The sequence below is a fragment of the Chelonia mydas genome, chromosome 4 (assembly GCF_015237465.2).
Source record: "Chelonia mydas isolate rCheMyd1 chromosome 4, rCheMyd1.pri.v2, whole genome shotgun sequence".
NCBI lineage: Eukaryota > Metazoa > Chordata > Testudines > Cheloniidae > Chelonia > Chelonia mydas.
The window spans coordinates 110698358-110711518 of NC_057852.1; the positions used below are offsets into that span (position 1 = coordinate 110698358).

Below are 13161 nucleotides of genomic sequence, written 5' to 3' on the forward strand. Positions count from 1 at the left end.
TGCAATTGAAATTCAATATGGCACAAGTGATACTGGTGAGGGTTGCACCTGGCCTCTTCCAGCTCACAGGGACATAGCTCCATCCATTCCAGGGTGTTTAGCAGTTCAAATATTTTTGGTTATTTCCAGAAGAATTTGAGCAACAAAGTAGTTGTTCTCTCCCTCCCCCCCCCAAAAAAGATTTCTGAGTAATGGTAGTATTTGTTTCTTTGCACAGGACACAAGGCAACGAAGCTCCCATACCCAAAGATGACCAGAAACAAGACCCTCAGCATCAGGAATGGTTTACTAAATATTTTTCATTCTAAAACCAATTATTTCCAGAGTACTCAGAAAGATGACCTCAGATAATTTCACACGCTCCTGTGAAATGTTTAATCAGGGTACTGACTGGAAAAAAAATTGAGCGGCACACAGCTGACTAGGAATCTAAGTGTTCTTGGCATCCAGATACTATGGGATTAGAGGGTGAGCGCCTTAGAAATATATATTATTATTATTATTATTGTAAAAATGAAGGCAGGTTAAGTGAAAAATTATGAGTATGTCATCATCTCAATAGCACAGGAAGAGTCTTTCATATCAAGATAGGAACATTTCACAGGCAGAATGCTGAATTTGTTCCCCAGTGATTCCTGTCCGGCTCTCTTTTAAGAAAACACCTTAACTTTATTTTGTGCATGTTTTCGTATAAATCATATATGATTTCATATTTATTACATCCCATGCTTTCTTTTCCCTTTTTTTTTTTTGCTGTTTAATATTCAAATAAAATAAATCGACGGGAATTACCTTTACAGGGTGTTTGTTTAATCTGGTAGTTGTTTTAAATTTGTTGTACGGTGTACTGAGAGACAATGTCTGCAAGGTGCTTTAGAATGATTAATATAATTAGAATAGGGAAGTATCACTTTTGCAGTTGTATAGACAGCTCGTTATGTCGTTCTCATTAAACATATTTAAGGATCAGTCTGGAAAATTCAGGATAACATTCAATTATGAATATTAATAAAATATTTGCTTACAGATCAAGTTAATGTTTTACACTTTAATTCATGATGCAGAATTTTGAACCAGACTGTGTACAATTCATAAAGTTTCAAGTTTATGAAAGATGGGTATTCAGTACATTCCATCCATGTGTATCTTCAATATGTCTACCTCTGGTATCTAAGCACCAGGTACATCAATCCACTGGGAGGACCAAATTATCCACATCTTACACTGCTTTTTCAAGTGGGTCATTCTTGATTGCTGTTGCTCATCATTCTGAGGGAAGATTTGCATAAAGAAATGTGCATTTTACAGTAAATTACCGCCCTGAAGCTGGCATAGCTGTGTCTCACCCTGATCTTGGATAGCAAGGAGTTCCACATCTGAGAGCCTACTACAGAAACACCCACCAGCCTCCAGGACTTCTGCTCTGTTAGCCTATTGTTGTTTGGAAACAAGTAGTTTGGTTCTTAAAGGGATTCAAGACAATTTAGTTTACGGACAGAATGTTTGGTAACAAAAGGAGGAAATTACAGAAGGGCTATTTACTCTGTTCTGTGTTTGTACAGCAGCTAACCCGTAGGGTCCGGGTCCATGACTAGGGTTCCTGGGCTAGACTATAACAATACTACTAAGAATCAAGTTAAAAAAACGGTGTGCAGGAAGTATCTGTCTCTAACAGTGATAACGAAAATTATACCATTTTTCATGACAAAATGTTTCATATAAATTCTATTGTCCTATGACTGAAGGACTTAATAGGTGTGGTTCTGATCTAAATAAAGCTACATTGTTTATAATGAACAATTAGATACATTTTGCTTATGGACAATATGCAAGATGTTATTCTCAGCTATCCATTTATTAATTTCCTAAGCAAATGATGGAAACAGAATCATAGAACCATACGGTTAGAAGGGACCGCAAAGGTCAACTAGTCTAACCCCCTGCCAGGATGCAGGATTTGTTGTGTCTAAACCAGGGGTCCCCAACGCAGTGCCCGCAGCGCAAGGGCGCCTGCCGGGGCAGTTGTGTGCGCCTGCAGGACACCGCGCCCCAAAATGCCGCCGCCGAGCGCGGCCACCTGAGAACCGGCTGCCGAAATGCCACCGAGAAGCGTTGCCATTTCTTGGCGGCATTTCGGCGGCGACGCTTCTTTCCGCTGCTGCTTCTCGGCGGCATTTCAGCGGCGGGGTGTTTGGCGCCCGCCACAGTCTGTTGGGAATAGGAATGTGCTATTCCCACAGAAAGGTTGGGGACCACTGGTCTAAACCATCCAAGACAGATGACTATCCAGCCTCTTTTTGAAATCCTCCAATGAAGGAACGTTCACAACCTCCCTAGGCAGTCTGTTCTTTTGTCTTACTGTCCTTACAGTTAGGAAGTTTTTCCTGAGATTTAATCTAAAACTTCTGTGCTGCAATTTGAACCCATTGCCTCCTGTCCTGCCCTCTGTAGGAAGAGAGAACAATGAGAGAACATACAAGGAGGCATAAATTATATGATTTAGGATGACAATACAAAATGCAGTAGCCTGAAACCACAATTATATAATAATGAAAAAAGTGAAGTGTATTAGAAACCAGAGCAATTTACCCTTTCAAGGGATGTATCTTAAGCATGGTCATTAGGAAAGATAAAAGGTAGGCTAGATTAGTGTGAATGGCACTACTTGTTTTATGGGGTTGGATGTGGAATAAAGGGACTTTCATCTGTAGGTTGTAAATTTGAATCAATCCCAGGTTAATGGTGGTGGAAATTTGTTACTTTAGGATGAAGACTGGGTGACTTATGTGAAATGAGTTGATGATCTTAGTCCAGGTCGTAGTGGGAAGTTGTCCATCACACAAAAACCACCACCACTAATGACACTAATTGACAACTGTGTTGGCAGAGAGTTTAAAGGACTGAATAAGCCAGGGACTGAACTCTCCTCTCATGGTTACAGGGGATTCCTCCAAAACAGAAGAACGGCAGATTGCTGGAAAAATTTGTGAGAGAGCTAGTACTTACTCTGCATGTATGGAGGTTTCAGGTGTCCAACATTGTTAAGTGCTCTTTGGTGCTGATTTGGCAAACAAAATACACACCACTCACTAAAAACTAAAATAGAAGTGTAGAATGCAAATCTGCACTAATCATAGAACTGGAAGGGATCTCGAGAGGTCATCGAGTCCAGACCTTTGCACTCAAGGCAGGACTAAGTATATCTAGACGATCCTTGACAGGTGTTTGTCCAATCTGCTCTTAAAAATCCCCAACGATGGAGATTCTACAATGTCCCTAGGCAATTTATTCCAGTTCTTAACCACCCTGACAGGAAGTTTTTCCTAATGTCCAACCTAAACTGCCCTTCCTGCAATTTAAGCCATTGCGTCTTGTCTTAGCCTCAGAGGTTAAGAACAACAATTTTTCTCCCTCCTCCTTGGAGCAACCTTTTATCTACTTGAAAACTGTCATCATGTCCCCTCTCAGTCTTCTCTTCTCCAGACTAAACGAACCCAATTTTTCCAATCTTCCTTCATAGGTCACGTTTTCTAGATCTTTAATCATTTTTGTTGCTCTTCTCTGAACTTTCACCAATTTGTTCACATCACTTCTGAAATGTGCTGCCCAGAACTGGACACAATACTCCAGTTGAGTCCTAATCAGCGTGGAGTAGAGCGGAAGAATTACTTCTCGTATCTTGCTTACAATACTCCTGCTAATATATCCCAGAATGATGCTGGCTTTTTTTGCAACAGGGTTACACTGTTGACTCATATTTAGCTTGTGATCCACTGTGACCCCTAGATAATTGTGAATATTCTACGTTCATGCTATGCTGGGTACCCAGGGCAGTGAGGCCACCTTGCTACCAACTGCCCTTAGTGTGAGCAAGCCTTGTCTCTGCCTGCCATGGGTCAGCTCCCCAACTACACTGGCCACAGGCAACAGAAGCACTCCCCTCCCAAGATATTAGACAGACTTGGGGTGGGTGAGGGGTTAGGTAATCTTTTTTTACTGGACCTAAAGATGACCATTGTGTAAGCTTGAAAGCTTGTCTCTTTCACCAGTTGATCCAATAAAAGATATTACCTCACCCATTTTGTCTCTCTCTGCTCATATATTCATTCCAGCTATCGCAAAGCAGAAATACCCAATTTTGAAAAGCCATAAAATGAAAAAAACAATGTCCATTTCCATACCATGCAAGTTAATTGTTGAACTGGTTACCAGTTAATACTCTAACCCTACAGCAGTCTCCAGTGTGAGTCGTTCACACTCTGAACTCTAGTCACCAATCACCTGGATGCTTTAGTATACTCAAAGCTATGACTTATTAGGATTCTACATCAACTTTTGCTGGAAACAGTCTACTGCTCTGTCTGGAAAGCTTTTTAAAATTTCTACATTTTTCATCTCATAGCATGTACCATCTGGCTTCATTTTTGCACCCTCACATAGTACACTTTATACATAACTTCAAGATTTGCTAAGGTCTGTTAATCAGTGCATTTGAAACTTCTCATCTTCAAAATCCTTCTTTATAATGTCATACATCAGGCCAAGTTGTACTTCAATTAGTTTAATCAAATTAGCAGTATACATATTTTATTCACAATTATTTTCCTTCTGGTACAGCGGTCCCATCTTTACAAGGTTGCCTTTGCAGACAGATAATCCCATAGTGATCTCTATTCTTGATTTAAAGGGTGACCATTGCTTTCCAATTTTATAAGTATTCCCCTTTCTACTTTAGTGTGTAATTTGTGGTGCCAATATCACCAAATATTTTAAATTTCTGGCTATCCAATATTCAGAAGCCATAGCAACTGTCTTTCATAAGACAACATTCTTTTAAAGTTAGTTAAGGTTAATACATAGCTCGTATAGTGCTTCCCTTCAGTAGAGCTCAAAGCGCTTTACAAAGATGGTCAGCATTATCCCCATTTTACTGAGGGGGAAACTGCCGAACTTCAGGATTTTCTAAAGGAAAACACAGACTAGGCCTGTCAACATGGCAAAGTGGGAGAGCTACAGTAGCAAACAAATCTGCCAGAAACACTGAGTGAATTTTAGACTGCTACCACACTTCCTTGTTTCTTCTCGTTGACCTCTTCCCATGGAAAGTCTATCTTCAGTCCCTCCCCCAAATCTCCGTGTAATATCTAGAAGGCTTAGTTTTCCACAAGCAACCCTTTAGAAAATCTACAAACAGTGCAAAAGTTTTTTCTGTCTAGTAAGGGAGACATTTTGTATGGCATCCAAGAGTAGATTGACAACCTGTGACAAAAATGATTGCAGTACCAGACCATGTGGCAAAAGCTTGCTCTCATTTAAAAACCTAAAGCACAGAGGTCTCTCCCACAGCCAGTCTTGGCAGCATATGCTACTGCCCAATCCTGTAAGGCCATATTTTTGGGTTTTAATAAGCCAACTATTTTTTGTACTTACAATACATAGCTACAAGTATTCTGAGTAGAGCAACATATCTGGTAGTTGAGTAGGTGGGCATTGGGGGGAGGGTTTGGGACTGAAGAATCAATATTTTAGGATGTTTCTGCTAAAATTATCAGCAATGAAAGAGCTACTAGTTAATAAATTGGAGTAGTAGTGCATGTATTGAGAGATGCAAGAGCAAAATGAGCTTTTTAAGGTGAAAAAAAAATCTTTTCAAAATCTGAGTCCAATGAACAACTAGAAGCCTTATGAGGAATAGCAGTAAAACCACTCAAAAACCCCACAAAGGACAGACATTATCGACTTCGATTCTTATCATTCAGCCATTTTCAGGTCGATGAAAGCCTTTTTCCACCGAGGGAGTTCCCTTTCTCATTTCCCAGGTGCAGACAAAAATGGACATAGTAGTTAAGTGCGATGTACATGCCTAAACAGATTAGACTGAGTTAATTTAAAAAGCAACCATCATGTAACTCAGTCCTGTACTTGCAGCAATCAAGGGGAGTTTGTTACTGACTGACTTTGTGGCAGCCTTCCCATTCCTTGTGTGAAAATAGGTGACGGTCTCTACAGGAAAATGGGAAACTTCAAGTACTGTCCAAGTCAAGCAGATGGTTTCCTTAAGTCAGTGGTTCGAAGAGAGGCTTTGAGAGAACATTTAGCTCCAGAAGTTGGGAGTAGTTTCTCCTGCTTTGCAGCTTCTCTCCACTTACAGCAGAGTGAAGTTAATTTAAACCTACTTTCTAAAGGGAGTTTGAGGGCTTGGCTACACTTGCGAGTTACAGCGCAATAAAGGAGGCCCAGGCGCACTAGCTCACTACCTGTCCACACTGGCAAGGCACCTAGAGCGCTCTGACTCCGCGGCTACAGAGCTGCTGGTACTCCACCTCAGCGAGTGGAATAACGTTTGCTGCGCCCCCGCTGGAGCGCCACAGCACCCGCGCGAACGAGGTGTTGCATTACTGTGCTCTGATCAGCCTCCAGAAACGTCCCATACGCCCCTTAAGTCAAGTGGCCACTCTTGTCATTGTTTTTGAATCGTTGTAGGAATGCGACTATGCCCTTTGAAAGCTCCGTTTCTGACAGCCGGCTGCTTATCTGCTCCGAGACAAAGCAAGCCATTAGTGTGGAATGCTGTGTGTGAGAGAGAGAGGTGGGGGGCGGGGGGGTCTGCTGCTGTCTGAACAACACACTCCCTGTCACACTCTACCCCACCCCATTTGAAAAGCACGTTGCAGTCACTTGCATGTTGGGATAGCTGCCCATAATGCACTGCTCCCAATGCCACTGCAAGTGCTGCTTGAACAGTGCGCTTGAAGCTGTCAGTGTGGACAGACTGCAGTGCTTTCCCTACTGCTCTCTCCGAAGGTTGGTTTAACTCAAAGCACTCTACATCTGCAAGTGTAGCCATGCCCTTAGTTTACATTCTCTCCTGCATTGTGCTCTCAGAGCACAATGGCAAGCACAGAGCAGACAAGCTGTCTGGTTCCCTCACTTAAAAAGTCTCAGCTAATTAGCCACATAGTACACAATCAGGCAGTACTTCTCCACTTGCTTTCCATGGCAGCTGCAGCAACCTGAAACTGATAACACTCAATTTCTAGCTACTTCAGCTAAATCTGCTTTGATGAGGAAAGCCAACAACATTCTCCCAAGGTGCCAAACCCTTAAACTGAGTGGGTATAGTTTCAGTAGGAAAAGAAGGCACCATACATTTGTAGAAACAGGCCATGGAAAGGGTAGAAAATGCCAGGCATTATGCTTAGATGGAGGATGACTAGGAAATATTAACCACATCTCCATCCCTTTCCAACAGGAAGCTCTCCTACAAGATTTTAAAAGTATCAGATGCCAAACATTTCCCATTAGCACCAACATCCCATCAGCTCTTTCTGGCCATGTCTACACTAGGAAAAGAGATGTACTTTTTAAAACACATTTAAAATACATTCTCCCCACACCTAGCGAAGACAAGTGCCATAGCAGCAGTGCTCAACAGAAAATCCTTGCTTTGATTTATTTGACCAATCAGTCTCAGCAATAAGAAGTCTGCACTATCTCTCCAGAATCTTAGGATGTGACACGATTAGAAACACTCACAGTGAAAACTGTATACAAGGCTACACTTGAGATGAACAAATAAACTCTGCAAGTACTTCTAGATCAATAGTGCCTTAACTGGACTTTAGCTTCATTAGGACTTCTCTGTCAGTTCCCCCAAGTAATAGGAGGGGGGGTTAGCATATTCTATGCAAGTGTATTCTGACTACAAGATAAGACATACATGAGCATTTGTTCAGTTTGAATGTAAAACCAATCCATACTTTGATAAAAAGTTAAAAAACTACAGATTCTTCCCCATTTATTTTATGCTTAGTTGTGTCCCACTGTCGTAGTAAAACACTTTATTTTTATACTACAAATTACATCACATATTATACAAGGTAGAAAGTTCAATATTCCATTTCACTTTAAGTTAAAATACTACTCAAAGATCTAAATTCAAACATCTTTCTTAATCATGTTTGCTTCATGGGTGCAGGAATATTAGCAGAAGCCTGTTCTAGATAAGCTAATGGTCCTTGAGGCATTTCTGCAGGTTTTTTGTGTTGCACATTCATGTCTTCTAGAACCTGCTGCCAGTGACGCAGTTTACCCAAATGCTTCTGAATTAGTGCTTCTTTCCGCTGTAATTCATTTTTCAATTCTGAAACATCCTGCAGTTGATAGACATCTTGAATTAATAAATGACTTATTTTCCTTGTAAAAAGATTACATCGTAAACTCATTTTAACTATTACAGTTCCTATGAAAGAATGGACAATTCTCAGAGTGAAAACAACTTACTATGAGAAGTGGCTGAACTGGAGATAGAATAATTTGGCTACTCCCTTCCATGATATACATTCTACTTGAGTGTACCAGGTCTCTGTTTCCATACCCCGCATGTAATTCAGAAAGAGGTCTACCCTCTGCACATCCAAATTTGACTAACTGGCCTGCTCCCTCAAAGGGGCATATCTATATCCAGATTTTCTTATGTGCTGTAAAGAGCTACTGAGAATGATCCAGGTGAGCTCTACAAGCTTATAAGGACAGGGCAACAAGCTAATTAAAATCAACCATTGTTTGTTCTGTGCTGCATTGCACCTATTTGTACCTTTAGATTCTAGGATCTTCAGGAAAGAGACCTGCTTGTTTGCACGGCACACTTGTAGTATTAATGTAGCCATATAAATAATAATGGTAGGACAGTTAGGAAAACTAACATAAATGGGAATAAATTTTAAAAATCCAGTATGCTTGCGGATGGAGAAAGAAGAGAAATGTTCCACTGAACAAAAACTACATTTCTTGATCAAATATGCTACTTGTCTCAGATTCTCTGTACTATCATGGAACAAAAGAAATACATCCTTAGTCTTAAAAGAAAGGAACAAATTAAAGTTGTCACAGGTCAGGTAAGTAGAAAAAAGATGGTAATCTCCTACCTCTTTAATAACTAGCTCTGGTTTCTGGACAGACAGATGTAATCTTTTTTGTAGGAAAAAACATTCTGTTTGTCTCGCAACATCCAGAAATTTCTGGATACATTGATCAACACCTAAAATACAGAAATATAACAAGATTTGAAAGATAAAGAAATCAAAGACCAGATTAGTTTAACAACATCCATAGAAGGAAATTAGTTAATGTACATTAGCCTCTTTGTCCAAGTAGCCGAGTGTTCAATATATAAAAACTAATCTACAGCTTTTTCCAAAAGACATTTGAGAAAGTAAATCCAAAAACTTGATTGTAAACCTCTGTATTTTTAGTGGCCTGTATTTTTAAAATCTGAAGTCCCTAAGTAATGGAAAGTAAATTGACTAAATATATCTATAGATATCCCCCCACAGACCTTTACTTCTGCAAGCTCTAAGAGGCATGCCTCTTTTTTAATAGTAACCAAGTTACAATCAATATTCTGTAAGATGTGGAAAAGAATACGGTCACTTCCAGTTTCACTGCAAAAGGTTAATTAAAACTTCTCTAATGACAAAGGGCCTCAAAACCCAAGTATACAAATGAACAGAAAATCACTTCTGTGGGTATTGAATGCAAATACATTAAGTAACATTTCAGTGTATTCCCATATAGCAAAATCACTGCACAAAACCCTACAGTAATGTTTAGATAGATGAACGGTACTCAAAAAGGCATATTTGTTAATGACTCTTATAAAATTTATTTAGTTATCCAGTGCAAGAGTTTTCTTCATTCCAGCATAGTCCAAAAGCAGTGTTCCCTCTAATTTTTCCCACTCGTGTGCGGAATGAATTTTGTTATGTGCACCAATATGGACACACATCACCTCCATATTGGTGCACATAACAAAATTCATGTGGCGGGGGTGGGGTTCAGAGTGTGGGTGGGTGAGGGCTCTTGCTGGGGGTGCAGTCTCTGGGGTGGGGTCAGGGATGAGAGGCTCAGGGCTGGGTCAGAGGGTTGGGCTCTGGGGTGTGAGGGCTCCAATTAGGGGTGAGGGCTCTGGGGTGGGGCTGGGGATGAGGGGTTTGGAGTGCAGGCTGCCTCAGGGCTACAGCGGGGAGAGAGGACTCCCCCCAGCTCTCTCTCCCCGCAGAAGCACCTCTCCCCCAACCGCGGCAGCTCCGGAGCTGGGGGAGAGCATCTCTCCCTGCTGCGGCAGCTCCGGGGCTGGGGCCAAGGGATAGGCACCTCTCCCCCAGCCTCGGCAGGGCTGGGGCTGGGCTTGATTGGGTCCGGGGGGGGTGCCTCTTCCCCAGTTGCGGCTGGTCTGGGGAAGGGGTGCCTCTCCCACGACCAGTCCGGGGATGGAGCCGGTGAGGAGAGATGTCCCTCTCTGCCGTAGCAGGTCCGGGGCTGGGATCTCTCCCGGCTGCAGCCCTGAGCACCTACGCGGCACTTAATAGGCTACTGTGCAGATGCGCAGCTTAGAGAGAACTTAGTCCATAAGCATAACCTGATATCTGAAAAGAGAACAAGGAGCTAGAGTTTTCGAAAGCTCGTAAGTCACTTTCGAAAATGGGACTTCAATTCTTAAATCCCTTTCATTTTCAATAAGACTTCTAAACATTTTACCCAGGCCTTTTTCTACTTTATAAGCTACTATAAACAACAGGGATTCCAGAATTAGATGTTGGCCTCTAATGCTGCCATTGCATGAGCAGAACAGCAATCCACTAGAATATATTACTCCCAGTCACATAGCTTTGAGTGCAAAAGAAAGATTTTTTTAAAAAAGATATTGTCAAGGTAAGCAGAACCCAGGTTCTTCTTTCCTCCCTAACCTTTTTGCTCAGTCACTGTAATTCATGAGGCTTATCTGTTTTACAAACCAAATGCTTCAGTGGAATTCTCTCTCCCATTGCCAGCTAACTATAATAGTCGTGAAAAATTCCACAAGACTGTGGCTATACTAGGGACATTTTTCAAAAATTCTTGTAATTGTTAACACTGGTTCAGCCCCATTGGGATTAGCCACATTTGGATCTCTACCATAAACGACACATAACTTGCTGATATGTTAAGCACGTTGGGCAGATTTTCAGTAGCGCCTAGGTGCCTAACTCTGAGAATTATGTGTTTTTGAAAATCCCACTAGGCACATGACTACCTAAATACTTTTAAAAAGACCGATCTTAATAGGGTGAGATGACATAGTATTTAGAACAGTGGCAGCAAACACTGGGCTCTCTCCACTACTGCTTCCAAATTAGCATAGACCAGTGAAGCTCAAAATATATTAACAGTGGTAAAATTTTTTTTACAGATTCCCTAGTGTAGGTAGACCCTATAAATGCACAGGTTCCTGAGATTATGTGTAGGAAATTAGAAGGTTTGTAGTTTAAAAATTAGCACAGATAACTTACAGTATCTTTTTTAACGAACCCAGTGTGCCAACCCTGTTATAGCCAGAACAAAATACTGGCAGGCTCTTACCAGTTCTAATTTCTTCCTGATCTGTGCCATTCACATAATCCTGACTCACAAGTGAAGCAAAGCAAGCCTGGATGATTGGGAAAATAGAGATACTTGTTTTAAAGGAGAAACCAGGCACCTTATGCACATGTCATGCAAGGACAGCCAGCCAGCCGCCACTCAACAGCCCTTGCAAATGGCAAGAGTGGACCAGGGAGGCAGAAACTCAGCGCACACTGCTTCATACAGGTTCATTCCCCGCAAACTCCTCAGCCCTGTATGCCTCCCCCCGCCCCTGTGCCTCCCCTTTGCCCCCACCCCCCGAACCTCCCCCCGCCTCCGTACCTCCCCCAGCCCCTCTGCCTCCCCTCCCCCCCCCAGCCCCTCTGCCTCCCCTCCCCCCCCCGCCCCCGAACCTCCCCCAGCCCCTCTGCCTCCCCCTCCACCCTCCAAACCACCCCCCACCCCTGTGCCTCCCCTTCCCCCCCCCCGCCCTGAACCTCCCCCCGCCCCCCGTGCCTCCCCCAGTCCCTCTGCCTCCTCTCCCCCCCCCGGCCCCGAACCGCCCGGAGCCTCTGCCTCCCCCTCGCAACCCTGAGCCCCCCAGTCCCTGAGCTCCCCCCCCCAACCTCAAAGGAAGCTTCTAGCTCGTCCACCAGGGTGCTGTTGGGGTTGCGCGGTCCCGCGGCGGCCGGGAGGAGACCAGCCTGGCCGGGGCCGCCGGGAGGGAGCGGAGGGGGAGGCGGCCCCGGCGGCTGGTTTGTAAACATCCCGCTCAGAGCCGCCGCCATGACGCACCGCCCCGAGAGGGAACTGCGCCTGCGCGGCGGAGGGGACGGGCGACGCCGCGGTGCGGACGCCCCGGGCTCCGCGGAGGTGGGCGTGGCCTGCGCGGCAGTGTCGCCCTCGCGCGCCCTGGGAGGCGGCCCTGGGTCTGCAGCGGGCCCGGGGCCCAGCGCCAGGGAGCTGCCCCGACAAGGCCGGTGTCACTGCCCCGGCCGGCGGCAGCTGCCGGCTCAGGCCCCCGTCCTGACAGGAACGAAGAACAAGCCCCGAGGCTGCTGGGGGTTGCAGGCCCACGGAGTCAACCTCTGCCCCTACGGCTGAACGGAGCCCCCGGAGCTGCAGGCAGAGCCGCGCTCGCTGGCCTGTCTCCGCAGAGAGGCCGCAGCTCGCTGGCCTCTGAAGGCCACCCCAGCTTCCTTGTATCATCGGGTTGCCACTTCTCCAGGATTGTCCTGGAGTCGCCAGGAATTAAAGATTAATCTTTAATTAAAGAGGTCATGTGATGAAACCTCCAGGAATCAATCCGACCAAAGCTGGCAACCCTAGTGCATTGTCACCCAATGGGGTACAGGTTTTCCCACGTCTCCTTCACTGACTCCGTCCTGGCAATCGCATACACAACCCCTGGCCGTTAGTTCTCCAAGGATAGACGCTGTAGCTTCTGTCCTCAAATGCCTCTCCTCTTTCTTGTATCTATGATCATAGTGGCCTTTTTCTCCTTGTATCTATGATAATAGTGGCCTTTTTTTAAACCTGGAGAAGTTTAAATTTGGTAAAAGTATGCTTCATCTTTTTTAATCTGGGCTGCCTTTTCACTGTCCATCCAAAAAAATAATTTTTTGCAGCAGATGAAAAATAAATGAGTGCTAATAATTAAGGATCTAATTTGCATATGGAATTAGCAATATGTGCTGAGATACACTGGTGCTTTTGCAAAATTATGCACAGGTAAATGTTAAATTTAGGACAGCTATCTGCATATGGATCAGATAGTGG

The 13161-nt window shown here is 43.8% G+C and overlaps 2 protein-coding genes across 5 annotated transcripts in view; one reads left to right on the forward strand and one right to left on the reverse strand.

Annotated features, from left to right (window-relative positions):
* FAM184B (family with sequence similarity 184 member B) overlaps positions 1-1521 on the forward strand; it is a 92033-nt gene extending 90512 nt beyond the window's left edge. For 2 of the 3 annotated variants that reach the window (XM_037898016.2, XM_043544611.1), the window contains exon 18: positions 218-1521. In XM_037898016.2, the coding sequence (XP_037753944.1) occupies positions 218-308 (91 nt within the window). In that variant the 3' untranslated portion in view covers positions 309-1521. The remainder of the gene's footprint in view (positions 1-217) is intronic. The other variant, XM_037898015.2, reaches the window with a different exon arrangement.
* A 3024-nt stretch (positions 1522-4545) lies between these two features.
* Positions 4546-12218, reverse strand: MED28 (mediator complex subunit 28). Of its 2 annotated transcripts, none has more exons than XM_037898018.2 (4): positions 12009-12218; positions 11401-11467; positions 8928-9040; positions 4546-5863 (listed from the first exon to the last, which is right to left on the reverse strand). In XM_037898018.2, exons 1-4 carry the CDS (start codon positions 12168-12170, stop codon positions 5756-5758), a joined length of 450 nt encoding a protein of 149 aa, XP_037753946.1. In that variant the 5' UTR covers positions 12171-12218; the 3' UTR covers positions 4546-5755. The 2 variants fall into 2 exon arrangements, with proteins under 2 accessions (XP_037753946.1, XP_037753945.1); XM_037898017.2 differs by lacking the exon at positions 4546-5863 and adding an exon at positions 7782-8153 and having other exon boundaries at positions 12009-12213.
* Positions 12219-13161: the final 943 nt, after the last annotated feature.